The 16,807-nt window shown below is 43.9% G+C and overlaps 1 protein-coding gene across 1 annotated transcript; it reads left to right on the plus strand.

The window, feature by feature from the left end:
• The first annotated feature begins 2,254 nt into the window (after nucleotides 1-2,254).
• LOC124045190 (RING finger protein 223) lies at nucleotides 2,255-15,486 on the plus strand. The gene is made up of 2 exons (XM_046364442.1): nucleotides 2,255-2,755; nucleotides 13,205-15,486. The coding sequence occupies exon 2, from the start codon at nucleotides 13,301-13,303 to the stop codon at nucleotides 14,018-14,020; it is 720 nt and encodes a 239-aa protein (XP_046220398.1). The 5' UTR covers nucleotides 2,255-2,755; nucleotides 13,205-13,300; the 3' UTR covers nucleotides 14,021-15,486.
• Nucleotides 15,487-16,807: the final 1,321 nt, after the last annotated feature.

Here is a 16,807-nt window from a genome sequence, read left to right on the forward strand (position 1 = left end):
TGCTTTCGCTGAAAATAATTTTTAAAAATCTGACTTGTTTGCTGGATTCACAATGAGTGTAGCTTTAATTCAGTACCCCGAATGTGTGTTTTAATGAACGTTTGAGTTTTAACGAGTGCTATTAGCATTTAGCGTTTCCAGATGTCTAGATGGGACGCCTGCGTGTCGGGTGGAGGTAAGAGGTATCATTTTCTAGTCATAAGTTTGATGTAGTCATTGTGTGCTAAGAAGATGGGACCAAATACTGATACTTTAATACACTATAATTTTCCAGTCATAAGTTTGATGTAGTCATTGTGTGCAAGGAAGTTGGGACCAAATTCTAATACTTTAATACACTATCATTTTCCTGTCATAAGCTTGATGTAGTCATTGTGTGCAAAGAAGTTGGGACCAAGTACTGATACTTTAATACACTATCATTTTCCAGTCATAAGTTTGATGTAGTCATTGTGTGCAAGGAAGTTGGGACCAAATTCTAATACTTTAATACACCATCATTTTCCAGTCATAAGTTTGATGTAGTCATTGTGTGCTAGGAAGATGGGACCAAATACTGATACTTTAATACACTATAATTTTCTAGTCATAAGTTTGATGTAGTCATTGTGTGCAAGGAAGATGGGACCAAATACTAATACTTTAATCCACAATCATTGAATTTGTCCAAATATTTATGACACCTTCAAATGGGGTGACTCGATAGATAAAGTGCTTTCATTTCTAAATGATAAAAATATATTCATGAAACTACCCTCAAGTAAAATATGACATTCTGTACTGTCGCCTCATATAACACATTTGATCTCAAACTCTAAATGCTGTAATATATAGCCAAATTAAACATTTTCGTTTCGCTGTCTAAATAGTGTATTATCCAGTGTTTTGTGTGACTGTTCTTAATGGGAGGCTGTTAATAGTAGGGAGCCTATGATTGCAACATTCAAGTAACATTTAAAAAATGCAGAGGTTTTACAGAAATACTGGTTGGAAGGTTATGGATTTCCTGCTTATTCCCTCCAGTTTCCAGGAATACTGGTTGGAGGGTTATGGATTTCCTGCTTATTCCCTCCAGTTTCCAGAAATACTGGTTGGAGGGTTATGGATTTCCTGCTTATTCCCTCCAGTTTCCAGGAATACTGGTTGGAGGGTTATGGATTTCCTGCTTATTCCCTCCAGTTTCCAGGAATACTGGTTGGAGGGTTATGGATTTCCTGCTTATTCCCTCCAGTTTCCAGGAATACTGGTTGGAGGGTTATGGATTTCCTGCTTATTCCCTCCAGTTTCCAGGAATACTGGTTGGAGGGTTATGGATTTCCTGCTTATTCACTCCAGTTTCCAGAAATACTGGTTGGAGGGTTATGGATGTCCTGCTTATTCCCTCCAGTGTCCAGGAATACTGGTTGGAGGGTTATGGATTTCCTGCTTATTCCCTCCAGTTTCCAGGAATACTGGTTGGAGGGTTATGGATTTCTGCTTATTCCCTCCAGTTTCCAGAAATACTGGTTGGAGGGTTATGGATTTCCTGCTTATTCCCTCCAGTTTCCAGAAATACTGGTTGGAGGGTTATGGATTTCCTGCTTATTCCCTCCAGTGTCCAGAAATACTGGTTGGAGGGTTATGGATTTCGTGCTTATTCCCTCCAGTGTCCAGAAATACTGGTTGGAGGGTTATGGATTTCCTGCTTATTCCCTCCAGTGTCCAGAAATACTGGTTGGAGGGTTATGGATTTCCTGCTTATTCCCTCCAGTGTCCAGAAATACTGGTTGGAGGGTTATGGATTTCCTCCTTATTCCCTCCAGTTTCCAGAAATACTGGTTGGAGGGTTATGGATTTCCTTCTTATTCCCTCCAGTGTCCAGAAATACTGGTTGGAGGGTTATGGATTTCCTGCTTATTCCCTCCAGTGTCCAGAAATACTGTTTGGAGGGTTATGGATTTCCTGCTTATTCCCTCCAGTTTCCAGGAATCTTCCAACAGGGATTTCATCAAAACCTGGGAATTTTTGGAAAGTTACCGGAATTTTGCAATCCTAAAGTGACCCAGGTAAACTTTCACGTGTAACCACAAATTAGTGTCCAAAGCAGGTATCAGGTATCTGAACACTCCCAACCTTACCTTTCATAGGGTAAGAGCAGTGACAACATTTGATTTGATTGTCTCAGTGTGTTTTTGCATGAGTGTGTTGGCGGGATATAAGAGAGACAGAAAGAGCAGGAGAGAGAAAGAGAGGAGAGAGAGGGAAGGAGATGGGGAGTAAGGAAAGGGAGTGTAAGGTAGAGAGGAAACAATGTGTTGGATTCTCCTTAGCCTATCCCTCTCCCCTCCCCCTCTCCCCCTTGTCCTACCCCTTCAGACGCTCCCTCAAGGCCACCTTTTTGTTCCCCTGCCTGCAGTGTCATTGACATAGAGAGCTGAAAAGGGAGTCGGCAGAGTAGAGCAGGTGAGAGACGACCAACGGACAGAGATAGAAGGGCCCCTGGGCTAATGCAAACACCTCCTGCTACTGTGAAGGTTTGTCGGAGCACACCTGCAGCTTGCTTGACTTCCATTCGTTATCGCTTCCAATGACCAGGGAATACTGTAGCTTCAGAGTGATCCCCACAATTCACACCTCCTCCGTGGGACCCCGCCACCAGTCGTCCAACTTGGCCTGAAGATGTGTTTTTGTCTACAGAAGGAAGAATGGATCAGGAAATACCTGTAATACACTAGAAAGAGAAAGAGGGTCATCTGACAATATTTTCACTATACAGGTAAGAGGAAACCTCAGCAGGAACTTTTCAACTTTTTTTGACCTTAGCTTATATGTATACAGTGCAAACATATGAGATTGTCCCAACTGGTACATGATAAAACATTTTTTTGTTTTAGATTATGTTTTAACGTGTGAATCAATTAACTTCATACCAGAGCAAGTTTTTTGAGCAGAACTGTATGCTGTTGCACACCTCACGTTTCTGAGGATCAAGTTACGTTTACTTTAGAATTGGAGAACAGGTAGAGCAGCAATGGAAAAGAGAAAGGCAGTTCAACTGTCTATGCACCAGCTGACCTCAAAATACACACAGCTGAAGAAAACAAAGGTCATGCTCCGGGGTGGACAAGTCATCTGGCATTTCGAGCATTCGGGGCCAGATATGGGCTGGTCAATTTTTAGCCGAAGTGGGCATGTCAACAAAAAAAATGAGCTAAATGATTATTATCTGGCTAATAATGGAGGTCTCAAGGAATAAAATGGGCTGGTGTGGGGGCCTCAAGGGAAAACAGTTGGCTGTTGTGGGGGCCACTAAGAAAAAAAATGGTCTGTTATGTGAGAAATTCCAGAGACGATTTCTGGTCCCAGTCCGCCTCTGGCTAGTCAGTTGAAAACAACAGCTGCTGCCCGAAAAAGTCAACACATAACTCTACCTGCTTTGCTTCGAAGAATCGTAGGCACTGTAGCCTACTGCACTTAGCTTACCATTTAAAAAGGACGACTTGGTAACACTTTAAAATAGCTTTAATGAATAAGCATTGATAAACTATTTATCAACTGTTAATAAATACGTATTTAATTAATTGTAAACATTTATACACAATGTATAAAGATGTATAAGACATCAAATGTTACCAATGACTTTATTAAACAAGCTAAGATTCCACTCTGAGAATCAGAAAAACACAACACTTAACAACACAAAATATCTCAGCTCAGGCAGCATGAATAGATTTGGAGGCAGTCACAAAACCGCGTTACTCAGCTAAAATGGCGATAGGGTGAAAACGTGCCGCTGATATCCAAAGCGGTTCGTATAGATAGAGACAGGGCAGGCAGGGAGGGAGGGTTCAAACTTCAGGGAGCACCAGTCTGCAAAACAAAGGCTCTCCTTCCTCATGTTCCTGTGGTAGATAATCAGGTCCGACTTACCTAAAAAATATTATATTAATGACTAACTGTCAGTGGTCCCACACAATAAAATGTGCCCATAAGCACTGATACGTGGTTGGTGTTGTGGCTTGTTGACTGTTAAATAAACCTGATTGTTCCAGCCCGGAGTTAGGGAGGGTAAGCTGATCTTAGATCTGTGCTTTGGGGGTAACTTCTACCTGAAGTGCAAACAGTGGATTGGGATCTTGGGAGGTTAAAAGTGGCATAACAAGTTTAACAAAGGTTGGAATTAAACCCATAGGCCACAGATAAGCTGCAGATATTCTCACTTGGTCTACTTAGTTGATTGTTTTACATTGTTCCCAACATCAGAGCAGTTGCTACATTGTAGTTTGCGTAGGAGGTTAGGGGATTCATCAAGACTTCTTTGGGGGCCTCCAATTGTTTCTGTGTCTGAAATGGTGTGTGTGTGTGTGTGTGTGTGTGTGTGTGTGTGTGTGTGTGTGTGTGTGTGTGTGTGTGTGTGTGTGTGTGTGTGTGTGTGTGTGTGTGTGTGTGTGCGTGTGCGTGTGCGTGTGCGTGTGCGAGAGAGAGAGAGAGAGAGAGAGAGAGAGAGAGAGAGAGAGAGAGAGAGAGAGAGAGAGAGAGAGAGAGAGAGAGAGAGAGAGAGAGAGAGAGAGACAGACAGACAGACAGACAGACAGACAGACAGACAGACAGACAGACAGACAGACAGACAGACAGACAGACAGACAGACAGACAGACAGACAGACAGACAGACAGACAGACAGACAGACAGACAGACAGACAGAGATATAGAGATACTGTAGATAGAGAGAGAGATAGAGAGATACTGTAGATAGAGAGAGAGAGATACTGTAGATAAAGAGATAGTAGAGATACTGTAGATAAAGAGATAGATAGAGATACTAGATAGATAGAGATACTGTAGAGAGAGAGACAGGAGGCCTGGGCAAAGGCTGGCACAGCAGGAATGCCAACAGGTAGATGGAGCAATGAGAGGACAGGAAGAACAAGCAGACACATTGTACCAGCCGGCTGACAGAGCTGGGCCCGGACAGAGAGGGGTAGGGCTGCTGTGTATCGAGGGGGAACACATGCAACCCCCCCGAAACCGCCCCTTCACAGCTACTGTATCACCTGTCCTGTACCTACTAGCTACCTACCTATCCTGCATTAGCGGAACACAGGTGTCAATCACACCCAAACCAATACCAGTAAGTTTGTCATTTGTCAGGAAGTGGCATATGTAGTTACAGTGCCTTCAGAGAGTATTCACACCCCTTGACTTTTTCCACATTTTGTGGTGTTACAGCCATGATTAAAAATGTATTATATTGAGATATTTTGTCACACACATTATCCCATAATGTCAAAGTGGAAATATGTTTTTAGAAATCTTTACAAAGTAATAAAAAATGAAAAGGTGAAATGTCTTGAGTCAATAAGTATTCAACCCCTTTGTTATGGCAAGATGAAATAAATTGCATATCCCTTTCAGCAAGGGGGAGTTATTAATTACACTTTGGATGGTGTATCAATACACCCACATAGATACAGGTGTCTTTCTTAACTCAGTCGCCGAGGAGGAAGAAAACCGCTCAGGGATTTCACAATGAGGCCGATGGTGACTTTAAAACAGTTTAATGGCTGTGATGGGAGAAAACTGAGGATGGATCAACAACAGTGTAGTTACTCCACAATACTAACCTTGTTTAGGATTAAAAAAAATACATGGAATGGAGCTAAGCACAGGCAAAATGCTACTAGAAAACCTGGTTCAGTTAGCTTTCTACCAGACACTGGGAGATTCATTTACCTTTCAGCAGCACAATAACCTAAAACACAAGGCCAAATATACACCAGAGTTGCCTTCCAGGAAGACAGTGAATGTTCCTGAGTGACCGAGTTACAGTTTTCATTTAAATCTGCTTGAAAATCTTTGGAAAGACTTGAACATGGTTGTCTAGCAGTAAATCAACAACCAATTTGACAGAGCTTGAAGAATTATTTAAAGAATAAGGGGCAAATGTTGCACAATCCAGGTGTTGAAAGCTCTAAGAGACTTACCCAGAAAGACTCACAGCTGTAATCGCTACCAAAGGTAATTCTAAGATGTATTGACTCATGGTATACAATACTGGATGGCTAATGGCTAATGGTTGTGGTACAATAGTGGTGGTGCTATAACACTATCTGGCTGTTTATCAGACTGATGGTTGGCTGGGTGACTTTGAGGCTCTGGCCAGAGGGAGGTCCCTGTGGAGGGTGCCCATCCTGACGTCTGCGAAAACCGGGAATAACAAAGAGCTCTGTGTCCATCCCTAGTACTGCCTGATGAGAGTCCCACATAACTGTTCCCCACTCACTAGAAAGATGCTTTCAACAGCTGGGCCTCATTCAGCCGGTGCACAGCGTTTGTGAAATGCTCAGATATAGATCATGTCGGTTTCCCGATCGCCCTCGTAAAAGAGGTTTCTTTAACTCAACGGTCTTTCCTGGTTAAATAAAAGTGAAATAAATTATATATTTGATGAAGAATAAAAAAGCCTCTGACAGGAAGAATGAACACTCGTGTCAGCTCTTATTCATAACATTTCTATCTACGTTTCCCTGATGAACATTGCCCAGGGGATGCAAGAGGTTGCCTAATGACTTTACAGTGGGTTTAGTTGGTAGTGAGCAATGATGGACAGTACCAGTCAAAATGTTATGCAGGTGAATGAGGACCCAAAAGCAACTTGGCGAAAACAGAGTCTTTAATCCAGTAAAGTAAATCTACAATCATAAAGCATAATTCCACTCGTAATGACGAGAACAGACTGGAGACTCGATCATGAACTGCAGGTTGCCTCGGGAAGGCACTTGAACGTAGCAGACTCAGACACCTGCTCACCACGCAGCATCTGAGGGAAACACGACACGACAGGGCGATACACAGACACAGCACGGTGAACAATAGACAATGATCCGACAGGGCAGAAACGGAAAACAAGGGGAGACATAGGGACTCTAATCAGGGGGAAAGATGGGGAACAGGTGTGGGAAGACTAAATGATTGATTAGGGGAATAGGAACAGCTGGGAGCAGGAACGGAGCGATAGAGGGAAGAGAGAGAGGGAGGAAGAGAGAAAGAGGGGAACGAACCTAAAAAGACCAGCAGGGGGAAAACGAACAGAGGGAAAAGCAAAATGACAAGACAAAATAAGACAAAACATGACAGTACCCCCCCCCACTCACCGAGCGCCTCCTGGCGCTCTCGAGGAGGAACACTGGCGGCAACGGAGGAAATCATAGATCACAAACGGTCCAGCACGTCCCGAGAAAGAACCCAACTCCTCTCCTCAGGACCGTAACGAAAAACGATAAAAAGGGAAACTAGGGTACTACTCTAAAAAAAAAAAAAAAATGAGACACGGGTAGAGAACTGAAAGCTTTAGAGCAAACAGGACCAAACAGGCCAGGAGAGTAACAACTAGGGACAGACTGAGACACAGCAAGGGCAGGAACAAGAACAGGAGAGATGCGATGGCAGGGAACAGACTGAGACCCAGCAAGACCAGGAGCAGAAGCAGAAAAAAAATTACCAGACTTCTTCTGCGCGCAGTCTGAACACGCAGCCACGAAACGGCGTGTGTCACGCTCCTGAGTAGGCCACCAAAACCGCTGGCGAATAGAAGCAAGCGTACCCCGAACGCCGGGATGGCCAGCTAACTTGGCAGAGTGAGCCCACTGAAGAACAGCCAGACGAGTAGAAACAGGAACGAAAAGAAGGTTACTAGGACAAGCGCGCGGCGACGCAGTGTGCGTGAGTGCTTGCTTAACCTGTCTCTCAATTCCCCAGACAGTCAACCCGACAACACGCCCAACAGGAAGGATCCCCTCGGGATCGGTAGAAGCCACAGAAGAACTAAAGAGACGGGATAAAGCATGAGGCTTGGTGTTCTTAGTACCCGGGCAATAAGAAATAATGAACTCGAAACGAGCGAAAAACAACGCCCAACGAGCATGACGCGCATTCAGTCGTTTGGCATAACGGATGTACTCAAGGTTCTTTTGGTCAGTCCAAACGACAAAAGGAACGGTCGCCCCCTCCAACCACTGTCGCCATTTGCCTAGGGCTAAACGGATGGCGAGCAGTTCGCGGTTAGCCACATCATAGTTACGTTCCGACGGTGACAGGCGATGAGAAAAATACGCACAAGGGTGGACCCCATCGTCAGTATCGGAGCGCTGGGACAGAATGGCTCCCACGCCCACCCCGACGCGTCAACCTCAACAATAAACTGTTTAGTGACGTCAGGTGCAACAAGGATAGAAGCGGATGCAAAACGCTTCTTGAAGAGATCAGAACAACAATCATACGACCGGTGAGGAGGAAGGGAGTTGGTTCTGGACCGACTGAAGACCGTGCGCAGACCATGATATTCCTCCGGCACTCCTGTCAAATCACCAGGTTCCTCCTGAGAAGAGGGGACAGAACAAACAGGAGAAATAGCAGACATTAAACACGTCACATGACAAGAAACGTTCCAGGAAAGGATAGAATTACTAGACCAATCAAAAGAAGGATTATGACACACTAGCCAGGGATGACCCAAAACAACAGGTGTAAAAGGTGAACAAAAAATCAAAAAAGAAATGGTCTCACTATGGTTACCAGATACAGTGAGGGTTAAAGGTAGTGTTTCATATAATATACTGGGGAGAGGACTACCATCCAAGGAAAACATGACCGTGGGCTCCCCTAACTGTCTGAGAGGAATGTCATGTTCCCGCGCCCAGGCTTCGTCCCTAAAACAGCCCTCTGCCCCAGAGTCTATTAATGCACTGCAGGAAGCTGCCGATCCGGTCCAGCGTAGATGGACCGGTAAGGTAGTACATGTACTTGACGGAGAGGACCGTCTAGTAGCGCTTATCAGTCGCCCTCCGCTTACTGATGAGCTCTGGCCTTTAACTGGACATGAAATGACAAAATGACCAGTGGAACCGCAATAGAGACAGAGGCGGTTGGTGATTCTCCGTTCCCTCTCCTTAGTCGAGATGCGAATACCCCCAGCTGCATGGGCTCAACACCTGAGTCAGTGGGGAAAGACGGTAGTGTCGGAGAGAGGGAGACACAGTTAACGCGAGCTCTCTTCTATGAGCTCGGTGACGAAGATCTACCCGTCGTTCAATGCGAATAGCGAGTTCAATCAAAGAATCCACGCTGGATGGAACCTCCCGAGAGAGAATCTCATCCTTAACCTTAGCGTGGAGTCCCTCCAGAAAACGAGCGAGCAACGCCTGCTCGTTCCAGTTACTGGAGGCAGCAAGAGTGCGAAACTCTATAGAGTAATCCGTTATGGATCGATTACCTTGACATAGGGAAGACAGGGACCAGGAAGCTTCTTTCCCAAAAACTGAGCGATCAAAAACCCTTATCATCTCCTCTTTAAAGTTCAGATAATTGTTAGTACACTCAGCGCTTGCCTCCCAGATAGCTGTGCCCCACTGCCGAGCCCGACCAGTAAGGAGTGATATGACGTAGGCAATCCGAGCTCTCTCTCTTGAGTATGTGTTGGGTTGGAGAGAGAACACAATATCACACTGGGTGAGAAAGGAGCGGCACTCAGTGGGCTGCCCAGAATAACATGGTGGGTTATTAACCCTAGGTTCCGGAGGCTCGGAAGAACCGGAAGTAGCTGGTGACACGAGACGAAGACTCTGATACTGTCCTGAGAGGTCGGAGACCTGAGCGGCCAGGGTCTCAACGGCATGCCGAGCAGCAGACAATTCCTGCTCGTGTCTGCCGAGCATCGCTCCCTGGAACTCGAGAGTAGAGTAGAGAGAATCCATAGTCGCTGGGTCCATTCTTGGTCGGATCATTCTGTTATGCAGGTGAATGAGGACCCAAAAGCAACTTGGCGAAAACAGAGTCTTTAATCCAGTAAAGTAAATCTACAATCATAAAGCATAATTCCACTCGTAATGACGAGAACAGACTGGAGACTCGATCATGAACTGCAGGTTGCCTCGGGAAGGCACTTGAACGTAGCAGACTCAGACACCTGCTCACCACGCAGCATCTGAGGGAAACACGACACGACAGGGCGATACACAGACACAGCACGGTGAACAATAGACAATGATCCGACAGGGCAGAAACGGAAAACAAGGGGAGACATAGGGACTCTAATCAGGGGGAAAGATGGGGAACAGGTGTGGGAAGACTAAATGATTGATTAGGGGAATAGGAACAGCTGGGAGCAGGAACGGAGCGATAGAGGGAAGAGAGAGAGGGAGGAAGAGAGAAAGAGGGGAACGAACCTAAAAAGACCAGCAGGGGGAAAACGAACAGAGGGAAAAGCAAAATGACAAGACAAAATAAGACAAAACATGACACAAAAGTCTGGACACACCGACTCATTCAAGGGTTTTCTTTATTTTTGACTATTTTCAAAATATAGATTTAAAAAATATATTTTTGTTATGTTTAGCTCACATAATATAAGTTAAAAGTATGCGTTAAAGTGTCTGTAGTAGAATACATGTATCAATGGAAAGGTCTCCAAAGCCTGATGGCTGCACGGTGGCTTCAATACAGCGCCCCAATATGAAAGAGCTGAAATGTGAGTGGTTCTGAACACCTCCCGAGTCCGCGTTTCAGCTCCAGACTTTTTGTTGCCCTGGATACGCCCATAGCAGCCACACGCCTCTGTGGTAGAAGAGAGCTGTGCTAAAGCACAGTTTGTGAGACAACATGCCGAAATAGGTTGTTCTCACGGAAACATCTCCAAAGTCCAAACGGTTTGAGCTACAGACAATGGACCCCTTCATGGAAAGCTTAGACACTCACGGACACGCTCGAGTTGTCTATTTAGCTCGATGGTCACATCCGCACAGGACTCATTAGAATGGAAGGTGTTTTCTCCATAGAAGATCTTAAAGAAGTATTTCATTGTGATAATTAGGGGATCAGCAGCAAAGCTGGTGAAACCCTATTTTACATGTTCCATTCATTATTATGTTCCTCTTTTGGTGAAAAAAATGCTTGTGAGATGAAAAGGCCCAGGACTGTGCAATTTAGCAAAAAAAAAAAAGAAGGTCATTCTCATTTTGTCTGTCATAGTTGAAGTGTACCTATGATGACAATTACAGGCCTCTCTCATATTTTTAAGTGGGAGAACTTGCACAATTGTTGGCTGACTAAATACTTTTTTGCCCCACTGTAGTTGCTGTCACAAACTCCAAATTGAAAACAGTTGTCACATACTATTTGAATATTCATATCCCACAGAGCAAATATTTTCTGTATTTACATAATTCTTATAAATGCTGTTTTTAAGATCAGGTTTTTGTTTGGTTGACCTCATTTTTGTAGTCACAGTATTCAATTAAACTGATGAATGTACATTTTGATGTCAAAATGCATTTGATAGGATGATTTGGATTGGGACCGATATACAGTTGAAGTCGGAAGTTTACATACACTTAGGTTGGAGTCATTAAAACTAGTTTTTCAAACACTCCACAAATTTATTTTTTAACAAACTATAGTTTTGGCAAGTCGGTTAGGACACCAACTATGTGCATGACACAAGTAATTTTTCCAACAATTGTCTACAGAAATAAATTGTAGACCTCCACAAGTCTGGTTCATCCTTGGAAGCAATTTCCAAATGCCTGAAGGTACCACGCTCATCTGTACAAACAATAATATGCAAGTATAAACTCCATGGGACCACGCAGCCGTCATACCGCTCAGGAAGGAGATGCATTCTGTCTCCTGGAGATGAACGTACTTTGTTGCGAAAAGTGCAAATCAATCCCAGAACAACAGCAAAGGACCTTGTGAAGATGCTGGAGGAAACAGGTACAAAAGTATCTATATACATAGTAAAACGAGTCCTATATTGACATAACCTGAAAGGCCGCTCAGCAAGGAAGAAGCCGCTGCTCCAAAACCGCCATAAAAAAGCCAGACTACGTTTTGCAACTGCACATGGGGACAAAGATCATACGTTTTGGAGAAATGTCCTCTGGTCTGATGAAACAAAAATAGAACTGTTTGGCCATTTTGACCATTGATATGTTTGGAGGAAAAAAGGTGAGGCTTGCAAACCGAAGAACACCATCCCAACTGTGAAGCACGGGGGTGGCAGCATCATGTTATGGGGGTGCTTTGCTGCAGGAGGGACTGGTGCACTTCACAAAATAGATGGCATCATGAGGGAGGACAATTATGTGGATATATTGAAGCAACATCTCAAGACATCAGTCAGGAAGTTAAAGCTTGGTCAAAAATGGATCTTCCAAATGGACAATGACCCCAAGCATACTTCCAAAGTTGTGGCAAAATGGCTGAAGGACAACAAAGTCAAGGTATTGGAGTGGCCATCACAAAGCCCTGACCTCAATCCCATAGAACATTTGAGGGCAGAACTGAAAAAGGCCTACAAACATGACTCAGTTACACCAGCTCTGTCAGGAGGAATGGGCCGGAATTCACCCAACTTATTGTGGGAAGCTTGTAGAAGGCTACCCAAAACATTTGACCCAAGTTAAACAATTTAAAGGCAATGCTACCAAATACTAATTGAGTGTATGCAAACGTCTAAACCACCGGGAATGTGATGAAAGCCAGATGATTAACTGTGTGTATGGCATAATACGCCATTTGTATGAGCTGTCAATAGACCAGCGAAGGTCATTGTACCATTACATGAATGCCGACTAGGCCTGTGTGTGAATACTACCTATCTGTAGCATGAGTTAATTTGGGAATGTGAAGAAAGAAATAAAAGCTGAAATAAATCATTCTCTCTACTATTATTCTGACATGTCACATTCTTAAAATAAAGTGGTGATCCTAACTGACCTAAAACAGGGAATTGTCACTAGGATTAAATGTCAGGAATTGTGAAAAACTGAGTTTAAATGTATTTGGCTAAGCGGTATGTAAACTTCCGACTTCAAATGTATGTAAATATGTAAAAATACACATTTATACACCTTACTTTATGATAAAATTCCACCAAATGCTGAATTATTTGGGACTACCGTGAGTGTAATCTCCTTAAATTAGCTCAGAATGTAATCATATTCTGAAAGGAATAACATAATGGAACTCCGCCTGCAAGAGGACGTAGACCTTTATGACCTACTGTATAATATGCTCTTGAATGAAATCCTGTTAACCATTTGGGATTATGTACACACTGCTTGATGCTAAAAATACATTTTACATAGTGTCTGGCCCATTATTTTTACTAGAAACTATCTGAACACGTCATTAAAATATAAATAATCTGGATTTTCATTCATTCTCAGATAATCCACACCAAAAACGAAGAGAAAGGGGGAAAAAGAGGGAGTGCCAATCAAGACCAAAGAAAAGGAGAAAAGGATACAGAACACCCCTTCAAGATGGCGCAGATCCCTCAGATGTGGCACACCAAGGTGATGCCCCAGGAAGAGAATGTGGACCTGGACAAAATGGTTGCTTTTGGTAGCCAACCCGAGTGCTCCATCTGCTACAACACCTACGACAATGTTTTCAAGACGCCCAAGCTGCTGGAGTGCACCCACACCTTCTGCCTGGAGTGCCTGTCGCGCCTCATGGCCATTTCGCTAGGAGAACAGGAAGGAGGCAGCAGCAAGATCCCTTGTCCATTCTGCCGCCACCCTACCCTCCTAACCGAGGAGGGTCCGCCTGCCCTGGCCACCAGCCAAGAGGTACTGTGTAAACTGCCCAGCCACCAGCAGCACGAGGAACCTGTGTGGCTTGATGGGGAGAAGCTGTGCTACAAGCGGCCACTGGAGGCCAACCCCGGAACACCCAGCTCCACCTCAGCCTTCTGCATCTCCATCGACATCGGGGCCAGCAAGGCAGGTGAGGTCCTTGCTCAGACATGGCCCCAGCGCATAGGCTTCCTGGAGCGTCTGAACGGCTGGAAGCGGCTGCTGGTCTTCATCGTGTTGATGGTGCTGCTGGTGGTCATCGTGCTGTGGCCCCTGCAGTGCATTGTCACCATGGGCAATATGCGCTGCATGCCGCGCACCGTGAGCTCAGGACTCGGCTTCACCGCCACCACCGCTAACCCATTCACCAGGATACCCAGTCTCACAAAGGGAGCATTTAATTAAAAGACATGATATGTAGTAGGCCAGATACCTGGTTCACAAGTCCACAGATCGCCAGAGTGCTTATTGAAAAGCACATGGCCATGTGGTTAAGGCCCACGGCCGTCAGTTAGGGGCTCGTAAGGAAGCATTTCACGGTAAGGTCTACACCTGTGACTAATCAAATTGGATTTGATTTGAATCAAAGAAGACTGAATATAGAACTTAACGGTGAGAGACTGCACACTCCATCCAATTGTTTTAACAATTGATAACGGTGTGCTCAGTGCCATTTTTCTGACAAGAAAGTTACAAATAACATTCATAATGAAATTCATACATGAATTCCAATCCTTGCACCTTGATTTAACTGATATTGTTTTGAGATTTTCCTTTATAAAATTGTTATTTTGCATTAAAAATATAATATGTGGATTAAATATGTTGTAATATTCAGTCACAATCTGGGTGAAATCTATTCATATCTACAGTATCAGATTTGTTGGCCACAGTACAACAGTATAGGTAATTGTTTTCAAAACAAATCCGTCCGACATTACTTTCACAACACACTGAAAACATTTTTGTTGTGTATCCAAGTCAGAGCAGACATTGAAACTCAATACTTTAGAAACCTCCACTCAAAATGTTCAGTTAAAGAACAAAGTTCAGCTGTCTTATCTGATTTGAAAATAAGAGTATGCCAAAACACAATGCTGAAATTGTAAGTGTATATACATGTATAGTTCATTGTACTATTCTGATATATATTTAGTTTACAATACTACAATAAATGAAAAACAACACAGGCATGGTCTAGGTTTAGGAAAATATTGCATAGCTTTGTACAGCACTTACCTAATCAGGATTGACCAGAATGACATAGACATGAATGGTTGGTCTTGGTAGGAACTAATGATTCATGGTGTTTCCCACTTCCTGTTAGAATCGGTTTATTTCATTTGTATTAAATATATTGTTTCTTATTTTTTTACATTCCAAAAACAAACATATACATACTAACAACTTACAGACACACACAAACAATGACTACATCTCCTCTGCCCAGACCTGCATGCTCACACCCCCATCCCTAGTGCCTGCATTATTGTTTGCCACTTGGCCTTAAATTGTACCAATTAGTTTATTCTCGGTCACCCATGCCATTTCAACATTTCAAAAATAAATCATTTGTTTTTCCAATTGTGTCAAAGATGGCAGATTGTTTGTCTTCCAAGTACGTTTTTTTTCAAGAAGTGTGATTCCTGTAAGTATCTTATCTGGGCACACACCATTTGACCAGTCATGATTTTCCTAACAAACAACCATTATTACTGTAAACTGCTTCAAATGAAAAGTGAACCCTTCCTGCTACAGTAAGGAGTGGCCTTTCCAGTTAGGGGTTCTCTTTTTACAATAGTGAGTGGTCTTTACAGTAGTGAGTGGTCTTTACAGTAGTGAGTGGTCATTACAGTAGTGAGTGGTCTTTACAGTAGTGAGTGGTCTTTACAGTAGTGAGGGGTCTTTACAGTAGGGAGTGGTCTTTACAGTAGTGAGTGGTCTTTACAGTAGTGAGTGTTGATATGAGGCTGATAAACAGCTACTTTAGAATGCAATAAAAAAGCTATAGAAAGACTTTACCCTGTTAGACAGATATGCAAAGTTATAAGATATAAGTGCTTTAGTTTATTTCCTCCTAAAATAATGCATTTCTTCCTCCTGAAAGGAAAATATATGGTTTTATGAAAGGCATGGACATTGATTGGCAAGTCACATTACAGCACACAAGAGCATAACAACAAAAGAGGAGTATAACTGAGTACAGCTAACTAAATATGACATAAGACAATAGTTGCTGTCACGCCCTGGTCTAAGTATTTTGTGTTTATCTTCATGTATTGGGTCAGGCCAGGGTGTGGCATGGGTTTTTTGTATGTGGTGTGTATATATTGGGATTGTAGCTAGTGTGTTCTAGCAAAGTCTATGGCTGTCTGGAGTGGTTCTCAATCAGAGGCAGGTGTTTATCGTTGTCTCTGATTGGGAACCATACTTAGGCAGCCATATTCTTTGAGTTTGGTGTGGGTGATTGTCCTTAGTGTCTTTGTTCCTGTCGCTGTGTTAGTTGACAAGTATAGGCTGTTTCGGTTTTCGTTACGTTTATTGTTTTGTAGTGTTTGTGTTAATTCGTGTTTACGTTTGTTCATTAAACATGGATCGCAATCTACACGCTGCGTTTTGGTCCGACTCTCCTTCACACCTAGAAAACCGTTACAGAATCACCACCACAAATGGACCAAGCAGCGTGTCAACAGGCAGGAGCAGCCCAAAGAGAAGATGCGTACGAAGGATTTCTGGACATGGGAGGAAATCCTTGACGGGAGAGGACCCTGGGCTAAACCAGGGGATTGTAGCCGCCCAAAGGTGCAGCAGGAGAAGAGGAAACAGGAGCAGCCCAAAGAGGAGTACAGTATGGACTATACTTCTTGGGAGGAGATAGACAGGTGGGCGGTCGACCCAGGGAGAGTGCCGGAGCCTGCCTGGGATTCGATGGAGCAGTGCGCGGAAGGTTACAGGAGAATGAGGTTGGCGAAGCAAGCACGGCGGCGCGGACGCAAGGCCGAGAGTCAGCCCCAAACATTTCTTGGGGGGGGGACTCACAGGGAGTAGGGCTACGCCAGGTAGGAGACCTACGCTAAATTCCTGTGGTTACCGGGGGGCTAGAGAGACCGGACAGGAACCGTGTTATGCAGTGGTGCACACGGTGTCCCCAGTGCGGGTGCATAGCCCGGTGCGGTATATTCCAGCTCCGCG

This window comes from Oncorhynchus gorbuscha, linkage group LG10 (genome assembly GCF_021184085.1).
Source record: "Oncorhynchus gorbuscha isolate QuinsamMale2020 ecotype Even-year linkage group LG10, OgorEven_v1.0, whole genome shotgun sequence".
NCBI lineage: Eukaryota > Metazoa > Chordata > Actinopteri > Salmoniformes > Salmonidae > Oncorhynchus > Oncorhynchus gorbuscha.